General features: G+C 43.1%; 1 protein-coding gene across 1 annotated transcript; it reads right to left on the bottom strand.

The window, feature by feature from the left end:
• Window positions 1–22,629: 22,629 nt before the first annotated feature.
• On the bottom strand, window positions 22,630–25,659 carry CD24 (CD24 molecule). Its single transcript, XM_052645451.1, has 2 exons — window positions 25,591–25,659; window positions 22,630–22,797 (listed from the first exon to the last, which is right to left on the bottom strand). The coding sequence occupies exons 1-2, from the start codon at window positions 25,657–25,659 to the stop codon at window positions 22,630–22,632; spliced, it is 237 nt and encodes a 78-aa protein (XP_052501411.1).
• Between the last annotated feature and the right edge of the window lie 913 nt (window positions 25,660–26,572).

Raw genomic sequence — 26,572 nt, 5'->3', positions numbered from 1 at the left:
TGACCCAGCACTGCCCAGACCAGGTATAAATACAAAAATACACTAGCAAAAGTACAATGAGACATGACAGCATGTTCATTCAACACTGTCTGTAGTAGCATAGTTGGGAAAAACCTAAAAGTTCATCAGCAGAAAATTAGATGCATAAATTGTAATATAACTCTAACTGAATAACAGAATTTTAACTTATAGATGTTAAAATGAATGATTACTTCTTCATACCAACCTAGCTCTTGAAAATATAATTTTAGTGGGTAAGAGCAATATTTACTATTTCATTCAGTATAATACCATCTATTTACATTTTAAAGACATACAGACAAAAGGTGAAAATTTAAAATGACCTAAGTGTCCATAAAGAGGAGATTGGATAAATGAAGGCAGTATATAATGGAAGGTATCATTGTTTAAATGATGGTGTAGAGCTCTATTGATTGATAATGAAAAGGTCAGTGCTATTTTGCTAAATGAAGATGCAATATGTATACCATGGTCTGATTTTACTTTCCAAAAAAATGTGTGGACATGCATAAGAAATGTTAACTCAGGCTATTTCTGGATGGTGGGATAATTGATAGGCTTTATTTTCTTCTTTATACTCTTCTGCATTTTTCTGAATTTTTCTTTGCAATTAGTATTACTTTTATAAGCAGAAAATGACATTTTACTATAAAAAAAGAAAAAAGAAAAATACAGTGTAGCAGATTTCCAAAGATGGCTGCACCAATATATTTCTCACCCCCCATGTTTTTATTGCAGTATGACTTTGACATTTCTCCATAGAGAGCTAGGAAGGAGCCTCTGTTCCCACCCCTTAAAAAGGGGCCAGTTTTTGTAACTTGATTCTAATGAATAGGATGCAAAGCGACTCCATTATTTCCAAGGATAGGTCTTAAAAGATGACACAGCTTCTGCCTAGTTCATTCGCTCTCTCTTCCCATCTCCCCTTACCCTTGGAACCTAGCCACTGTATCATGATTTAGCCCAGATCACATGGAGAGGTTTCATGGAGATGTTCTGGCCAACAGTCCAGCTAGGGCTTCCCTTAGCTAAGAGCCAGCATCGACTACCAGAAATGTGAATGAACTAGCCCTTGAATGATTCCACTCCCAGTTTTTGCTTTATTCAGTTGAGGCCCCAAACACCTCTGCACCTTGCCCAGAATCTGTGAGCATAATCAACAGTTGTTCTGTGCCACTGTATTTTGGAGTAATTTGCTACACAGTCCTAGAAACTGGAACACACACAACAAATACTATTACTTGTTGTTTCAAGCTATACATGTGGTCAGAGTAAACTAATTGACTAAAATAATCAGTTTTAGCTATCTTGTAGGGCTGAAAATGAACATATTCCCATGGGCCAGCAGCTCCATGTTTAGGTATAAACCCTGGAAAAAAAGTGCTCAGTGAAACACAGACTAGCGTATTCATGTCAACACTGCTTGCAGCAGGGTAACTGGAGAAAAACTAGAAGTCCATCAGCAGGAAATTAGGCATATAAATTGAGGTGTAACTGTATAATAGAATACTCATAGATGTCAAAGTAAATAAATTACTGTATGCATTAACTTAGCATGGATTGGAGACGTACCAAATTCTTTATAATAATTTCTCCTAGGAGTATGGGAGGAAAATGGGACCTGAGAGAGGATCCCATGGGACTTTTAAAGGCATTTTCAAGGTCAAAAAGTAAAAATAACAATAATAAAACAAATTTTTAAAAACATTGATTTGAAGCAAATATGGCAAAATGCTAACATTTATCCTAATTATGAAAATCCAGGTGATTATAACTCCCCACATACTTTCCTGTATTCACTTTCTCCCTACTATACCAAAAATAAATCTAGTATTTAAAGGTTAGTGTTTCTCCGACATAAACCACAGCAGGATCCTCTATGACCCACCTCCCAGAATATCGGAAATAAAAGCAAAAATAAACAAATGGGACCTAACTAAACATAAAAGCTTCTGCACAACAAAGGAAACTACAAGCAAGGTGAAAAGACAGCCTTCAGAATGGGAGAAAATAATAGCAAACGAAGCAACAGACCAAGAATTAATCTCAAAAATATATAAGCAACTCCTGCAGCTCAATTCCAGAAAAGGAAACAACCCAGTCAAAAAGTGGGCCAAAGAACTAAACAGACATTTCTCCAAAGAAGACATACAGATGGCTAACAAACACATGAAAAGATGCTCAACATCACTCATTATCAGAGAAATGCAAATCAAAACCACAATGAGGTACCATTTCACACCAGTCAGAATGGCTGCGATCCAAAAGTCTACAAGCAATAAATGCTGGAGAGGGTGTGGAGAAAAGGGAACCCTCCTACACTGTTGGTGGGAATGCAAACTAGTACAGCCACTATGGAGAACAGTGGGAAGATTCCTTAAAAGACTGGAAACAGAACTGCCTTATGACCCAGCAATCCCACTGCTGGGCATGTACACCAAGGAAACCAGAATTGAAAGAGACACGTGCACCCCAATGTTCATTGCAGCACTGTTTATAATAGCCAGGACATGGAAGCAACCTAGATGTCCATCAGCAGACGAATGGATAAGAAAGCTGTGGTATATATACACAATGGGATATTACTCAGCCATTAAAAAGAATACATTTGAATCAGTTCTAATAAGGTGGATGAAACTGGAGCCTATTATACTGAGTGAAGTAAGCCAGAAAGAAAAACACCAATACTGTTTATATATATATATACTGTTTATACACTATATATACTGTATATTTATACTATATATACAATACAGTATACTATATATACTGCATATATATGGAATTTAGAAAGATGGTTAATGATAACCCTGTATGCGAGACAACAAAAGAGACACAGATGTATAGAACAGTCTTTTGGACTCTGTGGGAGAGGGTGAGGGTGGGATGATTTGGGAGAATGGCATTGAAACATGTAAATTATCACATGTGAAATGAATCACTAGTCCAGGTTCAATGCATGATACAGGGTGCTCAGGGCTGGTGCACTGGGATGACCCAGAGGGATGGGGTGGGGAGGGAGGTGGGAGGGGTTTCAGGATGAGGAACACATGTACACCTGTGGTGGATTCATGTAAATGTATGGCAAAACCAATACAATATTGTAAAGTAAAAATAAATAAATAAAACTGAAAAAAAGAGAAAAAAAGGTTTGTGTTTGGGGGTTTTGGGGTTGTTGTTTCCCTCTCTACTGGAATCAACAAATCTATTAAAAAATATCTTCACACAAAGTTAATCACTTAAGGATCCAACTCAAAATCCTTGACAATTTCTCTTGATAATTTGGAAGGGTCTTTTTTTGTTTTTTAGGAAAGTTACTTTAAGATGTCAAGGTAGAAATTGATGCTATACATTGAAACATACACATTATGTTGCTATACATTGAAACATATGCAAAATATGCATTACCATATATAAAATATATAGCCAGTGGGAGTTTGATGTATGACACAGGGAAGCCAAAGCCAACCCAAAGCCATTGCTCTGTGACAACCTATAGGAATAGGCTGTGAAGGGAGGAGGAATGGGGGGCTCAGGAGGGAGGGGACACATATATGCCTACGGCCTATTCATGTTGATATATGGCCAAAACCATCACAATATTGTAAAGTAATTATCCTCCTATTAAATAAATAAATTTTTAAAAAGAAATTGATGCTATAATTATTTGTAGAGATATTTCCAGACAATAATAGATCAATAATAATATAATATGGGAGGAGCAACCCCATGTCCAAGGCGCGGCAGCTGCACGGGCGCAGGAGGGCCGAGAGGAGCTACTCCACGTTCAAGGTCAGGAGAGGTGGCCCTGAGGAGACATCCCTCATCCAAAGTAAGGAGCAGTGGCTGTGCTTTGCTGGAGCAGACGTGAAGAGATACCCCACGTCCAAGGTAAGAGAAACCCAAATAAGATGGTAGGTGTTGCGAGAGGGGATCAGAGGCCAGACACACTGAAACCATAGTCCCTTTGACTGTGTGGATCACAATAAACTGTGGAAAATTCTGAAAGAGATGGGAATACCAGACCACCTGACCTGCCTCTTGAGAAACCTATATGCAGGTCAGGAAGCAACAGTTAGAACGACATGGAACAACAGACTGGTTCCAAATAAGAAAAGGAGTACGTCATATTGTCACCCTGCTTATTTAACTTATATGCCGAGTACATCATGAGAAACGCTGGGCTGGATGAAGCACAAGCTGGAATCAAGATTGCCAGGAGAAATATCAATAACCTCAGGTATGCAGATGACACCACCCTTATGGCAGAAAGAGAAGAACTAAAGAGCTTCTTGATGAAAGTGAAAGAGGAGAGTGAAAAAGTTGGCTTAAAGCTCAACATTCAGAAAACGAAGATCATGGCATCTGGTCCCATCACTTCGTGGCAAATAGATGGGGAAACAGTAGAAACAGTGTTAGACTTTATTTTGGGGGGCTCCAAAATCACTGCAGATGGTGACTGCAGCCATGAAATTAAAAGACCCTTGCTCCTTGGAAGGAAAGTTATGACCAACTTAGATAGCATATTAAAAACCAGAGATGTTACTTTGCCAACAAAGGTCCATCTAGTCAAGGCTATGGTTTTTCCAGTGGTCATGTATGGATGTGAGAGTTGGACTGTGAAGAAACCTGAGCCCTGAAGAATTGATGCTTTTGAACTATGGTATTGGAGAAGACTCTTGAGAGTCCCTTGGACTGTAAGGAGATCCAACCAGTCCATTCTAAAGGAGATCAGTCCTGGGTATTCTTTGGAAAGACTGATGCTAAAGATGAAATTCCAATACTTTGGCCACCTCATGCAAAGAGTTGACTCATTGGAAAAGACTCTGATGCTGGGAGGGATTGGGGGCAGGAGAAGAAGGGGACGACAGAGGATGACAGAGTTGGCTGGATGGCATCACCAACTTGATGGACATGAGTTTGAGTGAACTCCTGGAGATGGTGATGGACAGGGAGGCCTAGCATGCTGCAATGCATGGGGTCCCAAAGAGTCGGACACGACTGAGTGACTGAACTGGAACTGGAATAATATAATATAATAATATTATATATATCAATCATATAATAATAAATATGCTAAAACTCCTCCATAGTAAATGGAAACCGTGCCTCTTGGATCCATGTTCTATATGAAGAGTCAATAAGTTTTAGGGACAGGCTATTCCACTGTAGACAGTGGCTTTATGTATATCATACTGGGGAGAAATCTGCCAGGAGTTCCATGAGGGGCTTTGTCACTTTCCCATTCTAATTCTGGGCAGGAACCAATCATGGGCTACACTAAGTCATGTTGGCTCAGTACAGGCTCAGGGAGTACAAGCTTATTGCAAGCCAGTCCCCACCATGGCCAGCACTCAGGACCAATGGAGACATCCTACAGACCAAGAGAGGGACCAGATCAGATAATGTGAGAGGGTAGACTGAGACGTCTTGGAGGGTCCCCTGCCTTTTAACTGTGATCTTCGGGGTGAGCCAAACGAACACATAACAGGCAGGGCCCTGAAAACACCGAAAGTACACCAAAAAGGTTTAATTGAAGCAAACTGTATGAAGGAGTTACTTGCAAAAATGGCAGGGTTAAGGGACCCAAAGAAGGAAAGCGAAGCACACAGCCCAGCAACAGTGAGTGCTGACCTCCCTCAAGGTCCACAGCGTTACTGGAGTGGGAGAGAATTGCCTGCGGAAGAGTGCACACAGAGGGAGGCCCCCACTGACCAGACTAAAGCCCGGTTGCTAAGGAAGTAAATACCTCAGCCCTCTCCTCCCACCCTCCAACCTCCTGCCAGGGCCTTCCATTAACTGACCCAACCGGTAGCTAGAGGTCAAGGGCATCCAGCGATGAAGCCCGTGCAAGGCAGCACAGCGGGACACAGAGCAGGGCAGAGAAAAGCAGAGAATGAGTCTTGCGGCCAAACAGAAAGTTAACCAACACATACTTCCCTCAGAGAAGACAGAAAGATAGAATTATCCTATGGCATAGTCTGATTGCCAAAAAGTGTTCACCAGAGGCAGAGAATGAGGGCGAAGATCAAACACTCTAAAACCCCAAACTCTACGTTTTGTAGATGTTAACAGATATTAACCTACAGAATAGTTCATGTCCAGGAATACCTGGTTATTTAAGAAAACGTTTGAAATAATCTTTGGAAGTATACAATAAGTTAAATTACTTAATGTTGGCATTCTATTGATCATGATTCTATTGATCATTTTATATGTTACATATAGCTGATAGCTAGAGACATAGACATAGAACACATATAAATATATTGAATGTATTCTATATAGACAGAATATAGGACTATATATTATATATTGTATGTATATAGAGAGAGCATTTTATTATATGTCTGTATATAGAATGGGAGAAAACATTTGCAAATCATATATCCAATGAGGGGGTAATATCCAAAATATGTAGAGAACTCATACAACTTAATTACGAAAAACAAACAATCCAATTAAAATATGGGCAGAGGATTTGAACAGGCATTTTTCTAAAGAAGACATACAGATGGCCAAAATGTACATGGAAAGATGTTCAACATCATTAATTAGAAAAATGCAAATCAAAAAAAAAAAGAAAAGAAAAATGCAAATCAAAGCCACAATGAAATATCACCTTACATCTGTTAGAATGAGTATAATTAGAAAGATAAGAAATAAGTGTTGGTGAGAAAGTGGAGAAAATGGATCACTTGTACACTATGAAGAATGTAAACTGGTGCAATTACTATGGAAAATACCATGGAAGTTCCTCAAAAAATTAAAAGTAGAACAACCATATGATCCATCAATTCCACTTCTGGAGAGTTACCAGAATAAAACAAAAACACTAACTCCAAAGGATATATACACCCCAATGTTCAGCATTATATACAATAGCCAAGATATGGAAACAACTAACAATCAACAGATGAATGAATAAAGGACGCAGCACACACACGCACACACACACACACACACACACCACACATACACATACACAGGAATATTCTTCAGCCACAGAAAAGAATGAAATCTTGCCATTTGCAACCACATAAATGGACCCGGAGGGTACTATGCCAGGTGAAATAAATTAGAGAAAGAAAAATACCATATGATCTCACTTTTATTTGGAATCTTTAAAAAGGAAAAAAAAGCCAACTCATAGATACAGAAAAGAGAGTGGTGGTTGCCAGAGACAGAGGGTGGGTGGTAGGCAATATGGGTGAAGAAGGTAAAAAAGTACAAACGTCTGGTTATAAAGTAAATAAGCCATGGGGACGTGAGGTACAGCACAGCAACAGTTAATAACACTGTATTGCATATTTTTCAAAGTTACTGAGAGAGTAAATCTTAAAAGTTCTCATCACAAGAAAAAAATTCTGGTGACTATATCTGGTAACCAATGTTAACTAGACTTATTGGGGTGACCGTTTCACAATACAAATATCAAATCATTATGTTGTACACCTGGAGTCAACATAATGCTGTATATCAATTATACCTAATTTAGAGGAAAATGCTTACTATTTCATTGTGTGTAATAGCACTAAACGTGTGTGTCTATATATAAAAACACTTGAAAACCATTTAAATATACATCAGTAAAAGAATAGTTGAAAACATATTTTTCAAAGGTCTCCCATTTCAGGGATCACCAGCCATTCACTGATACAGTGGAAACAGGGACAATCTGTATCCCTCAGTTTCTAGAAGATAATGTGGCTGTCAGAGTATGTATTCAATCGATATTTGATCAATAAATTTTTTTACATCTCCTCCTTCACCCAACATATCCAATCCATTATCAAGATGTATTGATTTTATTTCCTAAATATCTCTCAAATCCACTTCTTCTCCACTACTAGGGGTGGAGTCTGTCTCTTCATCTCTCACCTGAATTACAGAGTAGCCTCCTATTTTGGTGTATCTGCACCTACCCTGCAGAACAGGGTAGAAGAAGCAACAGTTAGAACTGGGCATGGAACAACAGACTGGTTCCAAATCGGGAAAGGAGTATGTCAAGGCTGTATATTGTCAACTGCTTATTTAACTTATATGCAGAGTACATCATGCGAAATCCTGGGCTGGATGAAGCACAAGCTGGAATCAAGATTGCTGGGAGAAATATCAATAACCTCAGATACACAGATGACACCACCCTTATGGCAGAAAGTAAAGAAGAACTAAAGAGCCTCTTGATGAAAGTGAAAGAGGAGAGTGAAAAAGTTGGCTTAAAACTCAACATTCAGAAAACTAAGATCATGGCATCCGGTCCCATCACTTCAAGGGAAATAGATGGGGGAAACAGTAGAAACAGTGACAAGACTTTATTTTGGGGGGCTCCAAAATCACTGCAGATGGGAACTGCAGCCACGAAATTAAAACATGCTTGCTCTTTGGAAGAAAAGTTATGACCAACCTAGACAGCAGAGACATTACTTTGTCAACAAAGGTCTGTCTAGTCAAAGCGATTGTTTTTCCAGTAGTCATGTATGGATGTGAGAGTTGGACTATAAAGAGAGCTGAGCACCAAAGAACTGATGGTTTTGAACTGTGGTGTTGGAGAAGACTCTTGAGAGTCCCTTGGACTACAAGGAGATCCAACCAGTCCATCCTAAAGGAAATCAGTCCTGAATATTCATTGGAAGGACTGATGCTGAAGCTCCAGTACTTTGGCCACCTGATGCAAAGAACTGACTCATTAGAAAAGACCCTGATGCTGGGAAAGATTGAAGGCACGAGGAGAAGGGGACGACAGAGGATGAGATGGTTGGATGGCATCACCGACTCGGTAGACATGAGTTTGAGCAGGCTCCAGAAGTAGGTGATGGACAGGGAAGCCTGGTGTGCTGCAGTCCATGGTGTCACAAAAAGTCGGACATGACTGACTAAACTGAGCTGTACCTACCCTGACCACTTTCTAATCAGTTCTCAGCTGCATCTTTCCAAAATAAACATTTAATCACATCACCCCACCCCACCCCCAACCTTCAGTGACTTTCCTTTTGGGTTCGTTTGTTAGGGCTACCATAACCAAACACCACAGGCTGCGTGGCTCCAACAATAGAAAATAATTTCCTCACAGTTCTGGAAACTGTACTGGCAGAGCTGATTTCTTCTCAGGCCTCTCCCCTTGACCTGTATGTGCTAACTTCTCTGTCCACAGACCGTCTTCCCTCTGTGCACGTCTGAGTTCCAATCTCTTCTCATAAAGACACCAGTCACTGAATTAGGGCCCACCCATATGACTTCATTTTTCCTGAATTACCTCTTTAGGGTCCTGTCTCCAAATACAGTCACATTATGAGGTACTAGGCTTAGGATTTCAACATATAAATGGGGGTAGGGGTGAGGGGATGGACACCATTCAGCCTCTAACACCACTGCTCTTAGGATAACTCCAAGGTTGTGTCCATGGCCAGGCTGGAGATCTGTGGTTTGCTCCTCCCGGTTCACTCTCTACTCAGCCTCACCCCGTCCACTCTGTCCCTAGAGGCTGACCTAATGGAACATGCTCTCTGGCTGCCAGGAGGGCCTGGCAAACGGAAGGGACCAGTAGTTGATCTGGAGGGTGGAAGGAGGGTAAATTTGAGGCACCTTCCCCAGCCTTCCCCTCTGCCAGTCACCTCAGGATGACTGCATCACAATACTGAAAAGCCACAGCTCCTGGCAGGCAGCCCTCACCACACAGTGAATAGCTCAGTTCCAGTACCTGCTCCTTCGAGCTTTGGTCAATAAGGGCACCCTGCTAGCACCAGGGATAATGTCTATGCCTATCAACCTTTACTAAACTCTGTCCACATCTTTTAAAGTCATCTCGTCACTGAACTGTCCTCACATTACCCAACCTGGTGTGTCATCTGCTTCCTGCCATGCCCCAATGTGACACTTTGCAAAGTCCTTCATGGTCTGGCCCTTGCAAAACTGCACACTCATCTTACACTGCTCTCCCCATTCCCGTCTCGGCTACTACCACTCTAACCTCCTTTCAGTTCTGCAGACAGGCCCACCGATTTGAACTATTAACAAGGATATATCCCTGTTGTTTTAACACTACTTAGAACTCTCTAAAACTGTGTGTAACATTTTTGTCTTAGGTCAGGTTCCCAGGGGAACAGATGCAGACAGATCATGTGCAGAGGTGGTAGGGAGATGCCCTGAGAGTCAATACCTATGAAGGGGAGGGAAGTGGTCCTGGGCAAAAAGACCAGCTGGGCTGTGAAGCATCAGAAACAAAGGCCCTACCAGATCCCAGCAAATTTGGAAAACTCAGCAGTGACCACAGGCCACAGGCCACAGAAAAGGTCAGTTTTCATTCCAATCCCAAAGAAAGGCAATGCCAAAGAATGCTCAAACTACCACACAATTGCACTCATCTCACACGCTAGTAATGCTCAAAATTCTCCAAACCAGGCTTCAGCAGTACATGAATCATGAACTTCCAGATGTTCAAGCTGGATTTAAAAAAGGCAGAGGAACCAGAGATCAAATTGCCAACATCCGCTGGATCATCAAAAAAGCAAAAGAGTTTCAGAAAAATATCGACTTCTGCTTTTATTGACTATGCCAAAGCCTTTGACTATGTGGATCACAACAAACTGTGGAAAATTCTGAAAGAGATGGGAATACCAGACCACCTGACCTGCCTCTTGAAAAATCTGTATGCAGATCAGGAAGCAACAGTTAGAACTGGACATGGAACAACAGACTGGCTCCAAATCGGGAAAAGAGTACGTCAAGGCTGTATATTGTCAACTGCTTCTTTAACTTATATGCAGAGTACATCATGTGAAATCCTGGGCTGGATGAAGCACAAGCTGGAATCAAAATTGCTGGGAGAAATATCAATAACCTCAGATATGCAGATAGTACCACCCTTATGGCAGAAAGTGAAGAAGAACTAAAGAGCCTCTTGATGAAAGAGCAAGAGGTGAGTGAAAAAGTTGGCTTAAAACTCAATATTCAGAAAACAAAGATCATGGCATCCGGTCCCATCACTTCATGGCAAATAGATGGGGAAACAATAGAAACAGTGACAAGAGTTTATTTTCTTGGGCTCCAAAATCTCTGTAGATGGTGACTGCAGCCATGAAATTAAAAGATGTTTGCTCCTAAAAAAAAAAAAAAAAAAAAAGATGTTTGCTCCTGAAAGAAAAGCTATGACCAACCTAGACAGCGTATTAAAAAGCAGAGATATTACTTTGCCAACAAAAGTCTATATAGTCAAATCTATGGTTTTTCCACTAGTCACATATGGCTGTGAGAGTTGGACTATAAAGAAAGCTGAGTGCCAAAGAATTGATGCTTTTGAACTGTGGTGTTGGAGAAGCCTCTTGAGAGTCCCTTGGACTACAAGGAGATCCAACCAGTCCATCCTAAAGGAAATCAGTACTGAATATTCATCAGAAGGACTGATGTTGAAGCTGAAACTTGAATACTTTGGCCACCTGATGCAAATAACAGACTCATTAGAAAAGACCCTGATGCTGGGAAAGATTGAAGGCAGGAGGAGAAGGGGACAACAGAGGCTGAGATGGTTGGATGGCATCACCAACTCAATGGACATTAGTTTGAGTAAGCTCCAGGAATTGGCAGTGGACAGGGAAACCTGGTGTCCTACAGTCCACGGGGTTGCAAAGAGTCGGACATGACTGAGCATCTTAACTGAACTGATCCCAGGAGCCGGAGCTGGGCTGGCCGCCAGAGCTTACTGAGACCATGTCAAGGAGACTGGGCCTTTTGACCTCCACAACCACAACCACCAGATGTGAACTTCCCAGAGGAGGCAGAATCTTAGTAAGAGGCAACGTCTTTCAGCCAAGGGAGGTCTTGGGAAGGGATCCGTTGTGAGCTGTCAGCAGTCACACCCTCAGAAGTGGGGAAATGAGTTGCTGGGTCCTGAAGGGAGGACACAACATCCGCCAAAAAATCCTACTCCTAAGAATTCACTTAAAGGAAACAGAGGGACTTCCCCTGTGGTCCAGTGGTTGAGACCCTACACTTCCAGCGCAGGGTGTGCAGGTTCAATTCCTGGTTGGGGAACTAGGATCCCACATGTCACAGTTCAGTTCAGTCGCTCAGTCATGTCCGACTCTTTGCGACCCCATGAATCACAGCACGCCAGGCCTCCCTGTCCATCACCAACTCCCGGAGTTCACTCAGACTCACGTCCATCGAGTCAGTGATGCCATCCAGCCATCTCATCCTCGGTCGTCCCCTTCTCCTCCTGCCCCCAATCCCTCCCAGCATCAGAGTCCTTTCCAATAAGGAACAGCTAAAAAGTAAAATCAAAATTTATATTGAAAAAATGTCAAGTTAAAATTTTTAAAAATGGAAATACTAATGAAGAGATTTGGAGGGAAAAACAAGGAAACAGAGCTTTCCAGCAACTGTGAAGCTGGAGTGATCCAAGTGAGGAAATCTCATTGTCCTCCCAGCCCATCAACCCTCCTCCAAAGCCCCTCAGTAAAATGGTTTGACCTGTCCCCCTCAAAAAAGGAAAGAGAGATCTAAGCAAAGAACTATGTTAAAAGATATTTATTAAAATATTTATTTATAACTGGGAGAACATTGGACGGGCTTTCCAGGTGGGGCTAGTGGTAAAGAACCTGCCTGCCAATGAGAAAACATAAGAGGCGTGGGTTTGATCCCTGGGTTAGGAATGACCCTGGGTTGGGTAGATCCCCTGGAGGAGGGCATGGCAACCCACTCCAGTATTCTTGCTTAGAGATTCCTGTGAATAGAGGAACCTGGCAGGTTACAGTTCATAGGGTCACAAAGAGCCGGATATGACTAAAGTGACTTAGCATGCATGCATGAACATTGGATACAATCTAAATATTCAACAACAGGTTTGAGTAGAAGATACTTACACAGATTAAGCATAAGTCACCTGAAGAATATGTTATGTAGATATTTTTAAAACACGTTGCAGAAATGACCAATGATGCAATAATATTAAAAGGCATGTAATAAAACAATTTCGTTGAAATATATGTTTGTATGTACAAGTACCTGTATAAATGCATGGGGGCAGGGGCGAAGGAAGACTGGAAGATGCAAGTTGTAGGTATTCCTGGTGGTAGGATAATAGGTGACTTGAACCTTCTTCTTTGTACTTTTTCTTCTTTATTTTTAGCAATGAACATATACTGCTTACATAATCAGAAAGAAGCAGTAAATTTGGAGATTGAAAAATATTATTGTGGTTGCAATGGCAGAGAACACTAATTTTCTACTTATTTTGCCTTGGAACTTTTTGCCTAATTGACATTTAGACATAAACCCTAAAAAGGAAATAGATCACCAGGGCAGTGCTCTGCTTGGGAGGGGGTTGAGGGGGAGAGGGAAGTGGACAGGAAAAGGTTGTGAGGCACAGCCTGCTCAGTTTTCTCCTTCATCATCTGCCCCCACCCCATGTACCTCATGGGAGTCCCTTCACATCCCACTGGAAAACCACAGATCCCTGTGGCCTGTATCACAGAGTGTTTGACACCCCAGGGTGGGCATGCCATGGCTGTTCTTCAGCCCTGAGCACTCTCCTTTATTTTCATGACATGGTGTCAGATTTACTGTATTTACAAGTTGTAAAAACGTATGCATTTTTTTAAAAATAGCAAATGGAAAAGCCATACTCCGTGATTCTGTCCGAGAAGATGAGCCCAGACTCTCAACAGAAGTGATGATGGTGCAGCGGCTAAAAGGAAGGAGCCACAGGATATGGCTTCAAATACCAGTTCACTATGGCGTGACCTTGGGCAAGCTATGGAATGTCTTTTTTTTTCTCCGAGCTCCTAAGATCATTTTATTTTTAACTAAAAAATATTTTATACTCATTTTAAAGGTTACTTTTCAGTTTTAGTTGTTACTAACGTTGGATATATTCCCTGTGTTGTGCAACATATCCTTGAGCCCATCGCATACCTCCCATCCCCCACCCCTGTACTGCCCCTCCCCGCACTGGTAACCACCAGTTTGTTCTCTGCATCGGGGGTCTGTTTCTTTTTTGTTGCATTCACTAGTTTGCTGTAATTTTTAGATTCCACATATAAGTGATACCATACAGTATTTGTCCTAAGATTATTTTAGGACAAAGTACTAGGACAATGTGTTAGTCACTCAGTAGTATCCAACTCTTTGCAACCCTATGGACTGTAGCCCTTAGAAATATGGACTAGTCTCCTTAGATATATGTCAAGTATTAAATGACAAATTATCTGTAAAAGCCTTTAGGAGAGTTACTGATACATGCCATTTGCCATTATTTTCTGCTTAATTTATATAAAAAGCTCAATTATGGAACTTCCCTGGTGGTCCAGAGGCTAAGACTCCAAGTTCCCAATGGAGGAGGCCCAGATTCAATCCCAAGGAGAACTAGATCCCCCACTTGCCACAACTAAAGAACCCTCATGCCACAAGGAAAATCGAAGATCCCCCGTGCCACAACTAAGACCCAGTGCAGACAAATAAATATTTTTTTTAAAAAAAAAGCTCAATTACAAAAAAGAATATTCATGCAGCACATTGGCCATATATTCCTCTAAATATTCTGGGTTTTTTTTTTTCCCCCTATAAATATTCAACTAGAGAGGCACAGATTTGGTTAAAAGTGTTTTGGCTGCTGAAAAAAATATGTCTGCTAAATTATGCTTTGCTATGTCACTGACCGTATTCACCCAGAAGCCTCCTCCTACATATCCACACTAGAAGCTTTCCCCAGAACACAGTGCTTATGGCTTACTCATATATTTTAAATGCACAGGCAATTAAGCTTCTGTTTCTAATCATGGCTCTTTTCTTCCAGTGACTACAGGAGCTACTCATGACCTTACGACAAGCGTTCTCAAATCCTATCCATGAATTCAGTTTCTTCCTACCCTTATTTATCCTCTACCTCAAATTCCTCATCTACTTGTAACCTGGTGTATAATGCATGTTTCTATAAGTTGACTCAAAAATTTTTTTAATTGGAATAAAACACAGAATAAATAAGTAAACACAAAAACAAATGCATACTGATAAACATAGTGTCAATGATGAGGCTAAAAGGGAAACTGTTTCCTCACTGCGTTCACACCCAAGCCTCAACCAGGGTTGTGTCACATTTCACAAGCCCAGTCAAACAGTTCGAAGTTGTTGCAATCTCATTTAAAATGAACAGCAACTACCAATTAGACTATGCTAATCTATCATTAAGAGAACCCTTTCCCAAGTCTTCAGAAAATGCAGTAGAATGTAAAATGACAACCGAGTAACAGAACAAATGAGTATGATGAATGCCCAGTATCTCCTCAAGTAATAACAATGAATTTGCATTAATTTTTGTAGACTCAGCATGGAGTACTGAACCAGTGTTTTCATGGATGTGAGGACAAGCTCACAAAAGCTTGGGGGTGGGGGGGAGGCGGGGATCTGAATCACAGAATTTAAGTTGGATGGAATCTTTATATTTTTCAACTAGAAAATATCTCCAAAAAGCCCAATCCTCTTAAAGCCCACAGAGGCTTCCAGGGCCCATGGAGCAAGTTTTCAGAACCAGGACTGGCACCTGTATCTACTTATGATACTGACTGAAGCGCTAGAACCAGAGGACTCTAGCATGAGTCTCTGTGTCCTTTTTGAGTTGGCTAGAAAGCCAAACAATGGACTAAAGTGACCTTACCTGTCTCCAAGCACAGCTAACCCTGCTGTGAGCATCTTTGGTAGTCACAGGGATCTGAAGCCAGGAGCCAGGTCTGTGTCTGACTCCCCAGCCCCTGCCAGCCAAATGGTCTAAGAGAGCAGAGCTGCCCAAAGCTGCTCTCAGGCTCGTGCTTCACAATTTGGCTCACTTTAGAATCACCTGGGGAGCTTTTTAAAACTACTGATGACTAACCTCCACCCAGACCAATTAAATCAGAACCCTCTAAGTAGGCAAAGGTGACAGGCATCACCTTTTTAAAAAGCTTCCCTAGTGATTCTAATATGTAGTCAGAGTTGAGAACCATTGTTGCAGATAAGCAGGTTGCCTATCTGATGAAAGCTGAGCTGCCACTAGGGACCAGCCTGTTTAGAAATAGCCCTAACTAACTTGTGCTTCCCCCCAAGACCTAATATAGTATCAAAGGATTTCCTTCTCCTCCCCCAATTACACCACTACTTAGATACCACCACTGGCTGTTTTACTAACTCAGTATTAACTGAGCACCTACTCTCAGTCACACATCAAGAATCCAGAAGTGAAATGTGGCAAAGCTCCTGCCTTCAAGGGGCATAGACAAGCCAATGCAATGTCCACACATTGGTAAGAAAGAATCCTGGCCAGTGTTTATTGAGTACTAACAATGTACCAGACTCCTCTAAAACTTTATTGATAGGTACCTTTATTATCAAGTTCATTACAGACAAGACTCCTGGGCCACAGAGAATTTATGTCCATGCCTGGGCTCCTTTCACTAGTCACAGCAGGGCTAGAAGCCACACTGAGGCAGCCTGGCTCTAGCACCCACGCCTTTAACCATGATATTCAGTTGGATGCATGCAGGCATTCAAAGCCATGGAAGCATAAAAAGACACTGTTGATTCAGAGAACAGTGGGCAATGCAGTGTGGCTGAAAATGGGGCTGAAAAAGTGGGCTGGGACCAGGCCATGGAAAAGCCTTATGGTCTGTGAATGGAGGTTTCTATTCTATCTTCCATCAGCCAAGCGTAGCCAGCCAAACTTTTTAAGTTAGGAACAAAATGATCAGATCTATATTTCAGAGATTTGCCACATGGTGGAAAGACTAAGGGCAGAGGGGCATGGCTTTGACAGAGGATGCGAGTCAGAGGAAAGCAGCAGAGTGGGGAGAGAGGCAGGATGCTCAGACATTTCTGATTCAGAAGTGACAGGGTTTTGTGGCTGATTGGAGACTGGGAGAGAAGAGGAAGGAAGCTCCTGGGTTTGTGATGGGAATGACTTGGCAGGTAGGTGCTCTGAATAGAGAAGCAGCGGGTATGTGGAGGGGAGGTAAAGAGTTCAGTTTTGGACATGTTCAGTTCAGTTCAGTCGCTCAGTCGTGTCCGACTCTTTTCGACCCCATGAATCACAGCATGCCAGGCCTCCCTGTCCATCACCAACTCCCGGAGTTCACTCAAACTCACGTCCATCGAGTTGCTGATGCCATCCAGCCATCTCATCGTCTGTCGTCCCCTTCTCCTGCTGCCCCCAATCCCTAGCATCAGAGTCTTTTCCAGTGAGTCAACTCTTCGCATGAGTTGGCCAAAGTACTAGAGTTTCAGCTTTAGCATCATTCCTTCCAAAGAACAACCCAGGGCTGATCTCCTTTAGAATGTTAGGTTCCACAAACCTTTACATCTGCCAGTTGCTAACAGGCATAACAGTTAAATCTTTGGGCTCACGAAGAGATTTCTTTGCAAAATCATAAATATGGAAACTTCCTAAAGTTTCTTAGAAATGCATATGATTTTAAATTTAGATTTAATTTGAAGAGAAACTGACAAGTAAATCATGATGAAGATTGTGTTGTTTCAAAAAGTGCCATCCTACCAAAGTTAGAAAAAATACTCTGTTTATACTAAGGAAAGAATCCAAAAATAATCAAACTAACCCCAAATAAGGTCGATGAGAAACAAAAAACACATACTTTTCAGCTACCTAAATATTTGAGCTCTATTTTAAGGACAGTGGCATTGGATGTGTGTGTTTAGAATATGTTTAGTTCTAAACAGATTTTTCTCATCTTAACCCTATGGCATAGCAACTATCTGCCTTTCTCTAAATTATCTGCTTTTATCTGCTAAGGCTCAACTTAGTTGGAGAGATACCCATAAAATGGCTACTCATTACTCAATTTAGCCATAAATTATATGACTAGTATTTCAGCATGAATATTTAGAGTATAACCCCAAAATAGAAATTTGGGTGTTTTTCTAATAAAACAGTTCATGTTTGTTTAAAGCTATTTTCAAAGAACAGTTGAAAAACTAGTTATATTTCATCCTCCATGAGTATCGATGATTACTTCTTAAAAAACTAAACTCAACTTTTTCATTGCTTTTCTATAAATTTATATTAGACTGAGGGTTGGTATCAATAGTCTGTTTCAAGATTTCAGAGCAAAGCTCTGCCATCCTCTGCAGGCAGCAACCCTTCCTGCAGAAACAGGATTGGGCTTGTTGCTGGGCTTTAGTAAAGACTGAATGCTTGAGGGGGTTGAGGGGCTTCTCTAGTAGCTCAGTGGCTAAGACTCTGAACTCGCAAGGCAAGGGGCCTGAGTGTGATCCCTGGTCAGGGAACTAGATCTCACATGCTGCAACTGAGAGTTCAAACGCCACAGCTAAAAGATCCCGTATGCCACAACGAAGACAGAAGATGCTGTGTGCCACAGCTGAGACCCAGGGCAGCCAGATAAATAAACACATATAAATATTTTTTAAAAAAAGACTGAATGCGTAACCCCAGACCACCATGCAGCCTGAGCTATCCATGATGACCTGGGTGTGGTCTAACCATCAACTCATAAAATTGGCTGTGCACAATAGCACCCATTGTCAAAGGAAGGTGGCATGGATGATGTTGAGCTTCAGGAGGCCCTAAAGATACATACAGTAAGTCACCTACATAGAAATGAGTTCTGTTCTGACAGTATGTTCGTAAGTCCAATTTGTTTGTAAGTCCAACAAAATTAGCCTAGGTACTCAATGAACACAATTGGCTGTGCAGTACTGTACTGTCATAGGTTTATATTTTTCACACAATACATAAAAAAAATAAAGATAACATTTTTAATCTTACAGTACAGTGCCTTGAAAAGTACAGTACAACAGCTGGCATACAGGGGCTGGCACTGAGTCAATAAGCAAGAGGAGTTAGGAGGAAGCTGGAAGAGGGAGAGGAAGTGGGAGATGGTAGAGCCAAAGGATTGTTAGCAATAGGAGGTGGAGGGCAAGCTGTAATTTCATTCATGCCTGATGTTGCTGGCACAGGTTCCATTTCCTTCTATTTACCCTCTTGAAAAAACGATCCAGCGATGTCCAGGTAGTAGTTCCTTTTTCCTCATCATGGCAGCACTGGATTGCACTCTGAATGGCTGCTGAGACCTTCGTGTACCATTCCAAGTTTGGTTCCTGTGCCTCAGAACCAACAGTAGCTCCTCCAATAAACACAATCCCCTGCCATTTCCTGCATCGTGAATGTCTTCAGTTATCCAGTTACTTCTTCCTCTCATTTTTCTTTGTCCTTTCTCTGGGCCTCCAATTCTATCAGTTCTTCATTAGTAAGCCTCATGTTTGCATCTTCGAAAGTTCACAATTTGAAAGTTCATATGTAGGGAACTTAACGTACTAGTAAGTTACAGGAGAAAGTGGTCCAGATGCCCCTGGGCCATATTTTTGCTACATTACCATCTCTCTCCTAGTCTGTACCTTTGTCTTCATGAGGAGCTAATGATGACCAGCTGACTGAGGAAGAGAAAACTTGGACCTGGCTTACAGAAGGTGGTGAACAATAAGCAGGCAACACCTCAAAGTGGACAGCTCCAGCTGCACAACCCCTTTCTGGGACACCCATCAAGGACAGTGGTAAAGGGAAATACCTCTAGTGGGCAGAATTAAAAGCAGTGCACCTTGTTGTTCATTTCGCTTCAAAGTAGAAGTGGCCAGAGGTGTAAGTCTATACTAACTCGTGGTCTGTGGCCAACAGTTTGGCTGGATGGACTTGGAAACAATATGACTGGAAAATTGGTGACAAGGCAGGCTGAGAAAGATATGTGGATAGACCGTTCCAAATAGGAATCTGAAGATATTAGTGTCCCATGTGAATGCTCACTAAAAGGTAACCACAGCAAAGAGAGATTTTAATAATCAGGTGGATAAGATGGCCAGTTGCGTGGATACAGATCCCGATCATTCTGGTTATCGTTCGGCTCATGAACAAAGTGGCCACAATGGCAGGACAGAGATTATGCATGGTCCCAGCAACACTGGCATATGTGAAGACTGATCTGATCATAGCCACTGCTGAGTGCTCAATCTGCTACGTCAGAAACCAACACCAAGTTCCTTATATGCTCCATTGCTTGAGGTGATCAGCCAGGTGGAATATTGACTACATGGGACCACATCATCTAGAAGGGTAGCATTTTATTCTTAAAGAAATAAACACTTATTCTGAATATGGATTTGCCTTCCCCGCATACAATGCATCTACCAAAACTACTATCCTTGGACTCACAGAAAATCCTACCAACCATCATGGAGACCCACGCAACATTTCTTCTGATCAAGAAACTTACTACCAAATTCCAGCCTTTCTCTGGCTAGAGCTACAAGTCCAGGGCTTCCCAGGTGGTGCTAGTGGTAAAGAATCCACCTGCCAGAGCACAAGACACAAGAGTCATAGATTCAATGCCTGGTTTGAAAAGATCTCGTGAAGTTAAGAAATGGCAACCCACATCAGTATTCTTGCCTGGAAGATTCCATGGACAGACAACAGCCTGGCGGGCTACAGTCCATAGGGCTGCAAAGAGTTGGACATGACTGAGCAACTAAGCAGCAGAAGTCCAGGACTACACTTTAATAAGAGTCAAAAGAGTTCAGGAGTACTAAAGGAGCAGATGGAAATGTGGCCTTCTGTACAGATATGAAAATAGTGCCAATGATTAAGCAGACTGAAGGACTTAGCGTGTGTTGTTCCCCCAACCGGAATTTCCCTCCAGATCCTCCATACCTCAGCTTAAATGTCCATCCATAGTCAATCACAGCTCATGACTTGCCACTCTGGCCTGTTTTCTTCACAGCACTACTTGCCAGTATACTGCCTATTTGTCACTATGCATACTCTTTTTCTCAATTATAGTAAAAAGCCTTGTTGAGCAAGTTCAGCATTCAATCAAAACTTCAGTATCCTGACACATAGCTGGCATTCAATAGTTGCTGAGTAAGGGATGTCCACTTAAAGCCTGACAGATGTCAGCTTTTAGATGAATTGTTTAATCAAGACATGTTGCTAGTTGCCAGTGCAAAACAGCTTAACTGTAATGTTCTGTTTAATAGGAAAATATTGAGGTATGTCCCTAGTGGTTTAAATACTCATACAACCATGACAAACTCACAAAGTATTCCAGGCACTGGGAAAAACTTATAATTCAATGGATTGCTCTTTCAGCCATCTCTTTTTATTTACAGTTTGTGTTTAATGCAAATCAATTTCATAACATGAAAAGTTACTATGAATCAAAGCATAAATACACAAACACAATATACAATCCAAAACAGATATACAGCATTCAGGTGTGAAACAAAAGGGAATGTTCATTCACACACACAGTAGCTTGAGATCTGTTGGATGTTTATTCCAGCGTTGGTTTCTAAAGATGGGGAAAAAAATGACTTTGGTTTTCAAAACTACTGTGGCCATATTAGATTCTGGAATATCTAAGCATCAGTGTGTGACCATGTGAACAAAAGACTTTAGGGAGTGTCTATTTTTAAAAAGGTTGCTGTGCATCAAGGCAGTTGTGAAAAGATTTACTTTCCAAAATCAAGCCCATTTTAGGCTTAGGACCAGGTTCTAACTATCTAAAAATATCAAATGATAACAAAAAGTGTTCCAAATGTGGCTACTCTGATTCAGTTTAAAAAGAAGTATTTACAGAAAAGAGTATAAAAGTTTTTCTAAATTCAATGTAAGCAAGCTCCAGTATTGACTTCACAAATATTTGATTTACAGTTTGGCTCCTTCACATATTAGCCTTTTTCATTTCAAAATTTGTCAATTTTACCTTCGAAACAGATCATTTTTTAAACTGTAAAAGTTATTCAATGTATGCAGAAATAAAAAATATTTTAAAATTCATTAACAGCAATGTAATTCTATTCTTTGTTATCTGTTCAAATGAATCTAGTGTTCTTTTTGAATAGGAATAGTATGTAAGCAAAATGTATTCATTATGCTTGAATTTGGGGTAGATTAATCCATCTTTGCCCTGGCACTGTATAAAAAGTCAAATGCAATGTCAGCCCAAAGCCCCAGAGGAAAAGTTCAGTTCCCAAGAGAACAGTTGATAGCTTAACATAAAATTTTATCTATCATATGTCAGCATTAAATTAGTACTGCTGCAACAACACTTTGAGAATTTACAGTAACTCCTGGAAGTTCCTGCTAATGTACATACAGATAGAATCACAAAAGCTTTCTGTTTTACCTAATTGTTTTATGGCCTTATAAATTTAATGAACCAAATGCAAACTGAATCTGTTCCACAGCCCATTCTTTATCTCTAAGTAAGATAAAATCTATTCTCATTTTCAAGGTAGAGCTTTATGTGTCCATACTTCTTAAGCCACATTTAAGGAAATCATCTCAACTAATTTTGGATGTTGTCTCTCTTCATCTTGAACAGGTAACTCCAGCAGATTTAATATTGGCATTCATCATCTAGTCAAACCCTTCACATGCTCTTCAAACAAATTTGGGATCCTCAATAATTTCTGTCAATTAAATAAGGTGTGGAGTTAGATTTATTCAATGAAGATTTCTTTTTCCTTTTTTTTTTTTCCTTTGTCACACAGGATGTATAGATGCCATTTGAACTGGATTTAGAAGATGGTGAAGTACAGATGTTTCTTCGCCTGAGTCTCTTAACAGCAGAGGTGTAGAAGGGAGACCGAGATCACAAAGAGACTGGCTGTTGACTGCAGAGTACCGTCGCTTGCCTTGGTGGTGGCATTGGCTGGATGAGGGGCAGGTGAGGTAGTCTGGGAGGAGTTACTTGCAGGTGTTACAACAGTTGTTTGATTTGAGTAAGTCTAAAATATATAAAAAGTCACACTGATCAATTTCCACATTACAGTTGTCTCTCCACATACATTTAATATGCCATTAAGATAGATGATACAGTCTGAGGTTTTTGTTCCATTATTCCATTATTATTTCCATTTTTCCATTTATTTCCATTATTACCCACATCATTTCATTCTGAATTTCTTAGTCCCACCAAGATCCTTTAGTTTCAAAAACAACTAGCTAGTGATGATTAATGACTGCAAGTAACAATAACTGAAAACAAGCAAACAAAAATGTTCTTCAATAACTATGTAACTCCCAAGTGTATGACTTGACCCTTAATTCTTTATAAAGTAATAAGGAACCAAGGTACCTGACCCACTTTCTGTGATTATACTGACTTATTGGTGTTACAAATACGCTTCTTCTACTTTCTCAAGAAGGGGGAGATTTTAAAGTTGCACTAATAATTTGGATTTTAAAACACGGTAATTTGAGACATATGTTTTGAGAATTGAATGTCTTCATGAAGTGGCTGGGTAACTTTCACCTACCTGTTTAATACAACTTTGCATTAAACTTAAGGGGCCCTGGGTATCTTATCTGCTCCTTTGAAGTCTGGAAATCATATACAGCCCTTCTCAAAAATGGCCACAATATTTGTCTTAAGTTGAAAAATATAACGAGCCTCTGCCTTAAGGCAAAATGATCTCACCCAAAGCATCATAAAGTCGGAATGACTTCACAACAGATGAGAAGGTTTGATGTTGGTTTCACAAGCAGCAGCCCTCCTGCCTGGTCACTAAGCCCAGCACTGTGGCCAAGGACCAAGGTCCCCCAGCACCCCAGTGCCTGAGTGGCATCATTCACCACACTATTTTTCAAGTCATAAAATGCACAGTCCAGCAGGGCACATGGTAATCTCTCCTTTGTCAGGGAACAAAGGCAGATGGGAGATTTCAGCTCTCACTGCAAGAGAGGGTTTTAAAGGGCTTCTGATTACAGCCGGGACAAGAACCTGGCACCAAGCAGGTCTGGGCCACATGTATGTTTGGCTACCTATTAATTCAAAGATAAAACCATTTTATCCTTTGTTGTAAATCCATAGAAAACCCAGCTTCTTTTATTGTAAAACCCATAAGGACATTCAGCAAACATCGACTAGAAATTTTATAAAGCCTATCTAAAATAGACTAATTTTTAAAATCTCAATGAAATCAAATATATTTATTTGGCACCTACCCAACAGAGTATGTTACCAAGAAGAAAAGCACTCCCAGTAAAAGGAAAGCATTAATAATATAGGGAACAATTTAAAACAGGGCTCCTTATTTGGGGGCAAGACCTGATTTGGGATCCCTGAAGGTAATCTCTTCTCCAACAAAGCCTTGGTGCATTAGGTGAGTTTTTAAAAAAACAAACCTGAGCCCAGTGCATCCATAGGAGAATCAAAGGGTCCTCTACACCAACGAAAAAAACTAATGTTAATATATGAAATTGACAGTAAACATAAATTTCCCTACTAAGCTACCAAAGATTTATTTGCTTAACCTCAAACCCTCTGAAATTTAGGGGTATGGGACTGAATCTGGCTGGGAAAGGAGACGGGGCGGGGTGGGAGAGACCAGCTTTTCCAGTGGCCACGCCCCTCCCCCACCGAGGAATCGAGAAAGGCTCGGGAGAGCAGCCGACCCGCAAAACAATAGGGTACAGTTACCCGGTCCGCGGAGCGGAAGACGAGGAGCGCTCCTCTCTCAGGCTGCGCTCCCAGGTGAGCCCGGCGGCTGGATGTCTGGGGACCTGGCGCACCCAACTTTTTCGGAAGAAGTGCCCAGGGGACCCTCCTCAGAAAGCCCCAACGGAAGGCGATGGAGACCCCACCGCTGGGGCACCCCTACCTACCCTCCAAGTCCAAGCTACCGGAGACAAATGCCCCTTCTTGCCCTCCCAGCGCCCCCCACCTTCGGTCTCTCAGGCTCAGCCGCCGCTGGCGTCCCTCGCGGCTGCCGCGCACCTACCCGCCGGACACCGTGGGCAAGATGTGTTCCCGGGACAGAGGATCTGAGGAGGCCGCGGGGACAGGGACAAAGCCTGGCGGGGACTCGGGACCCAAATGTCCCATCGGCCGCCTGTCCAGAGATAGCCAATCTGGCTAACAGAGGGTTCCGTTGGTGACCTGTAAGGTCGTCCCCAGGAGAGCACAGGGTCAGGAGAGGGTCCCCCCTAGATTTCAGCCCCGAACACGCGGGACTGAGGTGGGTTAACAGGGTCAGTAACTGGGGCTTGCTCGGGATCCACGAACTAGCTCTGAGTGGAGGATGGGCGAGAGCTGCGCCCCCCGAGGGGGATCTTCCTCTCTCTTTGTGTGATGCGCTAGGGGACGCGAAGACACTCGTACAGGGAAGCGGGGCGCTCGTGGGATCCGGGGACGACCTCCCCAAAGGGCCTGAGGTCTCTGGGTGCTCCAGGGGTGGGGGGCGCATTTTTTCCCGCTCTGCGTGAAAGCGGGCGGTGGGCGTCAGGCAGCCTGTGAAGGGCTGTGCGAAACCTGGGGTGGGGCAAGGTCCTCCTAGCCCACGCGTGGAGGTGCTTTGTTCTCGGGGCTGCCGAAAGGGTGGGGACAGCCTGCCAGGAAGTGGAAAGTGGGCTCCAAATTGCCGCCCCCTCTCGCCCCAGATCAGATTGTACTAGATTCTCTCTCCTAGTTCGGATCCACAACCGAAGGTGGGGGCGCAGACCGGTTCCCTGGGGGCGGTCCCACCCGCCTCGGGCGCGGCCCCTGAGCCCCTGAGCCTCGCCGGGCGCCAGGACCTCACCTGCGTAGGTAAGAGCAGCGCCAGAAGCAGCAGCCCCAGTCCGAGCCTGGCTATGATCGCTCTCCCCATGTCCGCTCCGTCGGTGCGCAGCGCGTCTCGCTGGATTGCAGGGGGCCGAAGGATCGCCGGCGGGGTGCAGGCAAGGTGGGGAGCGCGGCCGGCGGGCGGGACCTTATATACCCGGCCAGCCACAATAGCCGTGACGTGGCGCCGCCCGCCCACCCGCGCTCCCCTCCTCCACCGCCGCCCCCAGCGCGCGCCCGCCGGCCGCCTCCCCTCCTCTCTGCCTCCCGGCCCCCGCCGGGTTCGCAGCGCCCTCTCCCTCCGCCGGCCCGGAGACCCCGGGGCGGCAGGTGGGCGGCCGGCGCCGCCGGCTCCCGGAGGGATGCTTTATATTTTCCCCGGGCGGGCAGTGTGCAGGCTGGCGCAGGCCGCCCAGTGACTCCCACACAGGACCCGGGGCGAACTCGTGAGCCGCACGCTCCGCTCCCAGGCCCGTGCCCAAGTTTCCTTTGTTTCCCCGGACCTGCCATCTTATCCCCCCAAAAGAAAAGTCTTCAGCCTCCCGCGCAACGCGCGGCCTCCAGTCCCGGCTCTAGCTGCTGCGCGGACCCCGACTTGGGTTTTCTCAAATCTCCGCCCCGTAGGAAAGGGGAATTTTCGGGCTTTGTGAGTGTCCCGGACCTGGCAAGGGGCACCGGGCGCCGGCAGGCGCGCGCCCTTCCCAGGCTGGCCGGTCGGGCTCGCAGGCGGCGCCCGCGCTCGGAGCACCGCGTGTGCTCTGCCCCTCGCTGGTCGCGCCCTCCCTTTCCCCCGCCACTCGCTTTGTTTTTTGGAGCTCCTCGTGCTCGCCGGGCTGTGAGGGTTCCCTGGGGCATCCCACGTCCGCATCCTCCCGAGAGGTGGGGAGCCGCCCACCGGGCGCAGACTCGCTGCCCCGACGCTGGCGACAACTGAGTTTTGGTTCTCGGCGCTCCTCCCT

This window comes from Budorcas taxicolor, chromosome 9 (genome assembly GCF_023091745.1).
Source record: "Budorcas taxicolor isolate Tak-1 chromosome 9, Takin1.1, whole genome shotgun sequence".
Lineage (NCBI taxonomy): Eukaryota > Metazoa > Chordata > Mammalia > Artiodactyla > Bovidae > Budorcas > Budorcas taxicolor.
Note: the sequence above shows the minus strand (reverse complement) of the source record. Positions and strands in the feature narration are given on the sequence as shown.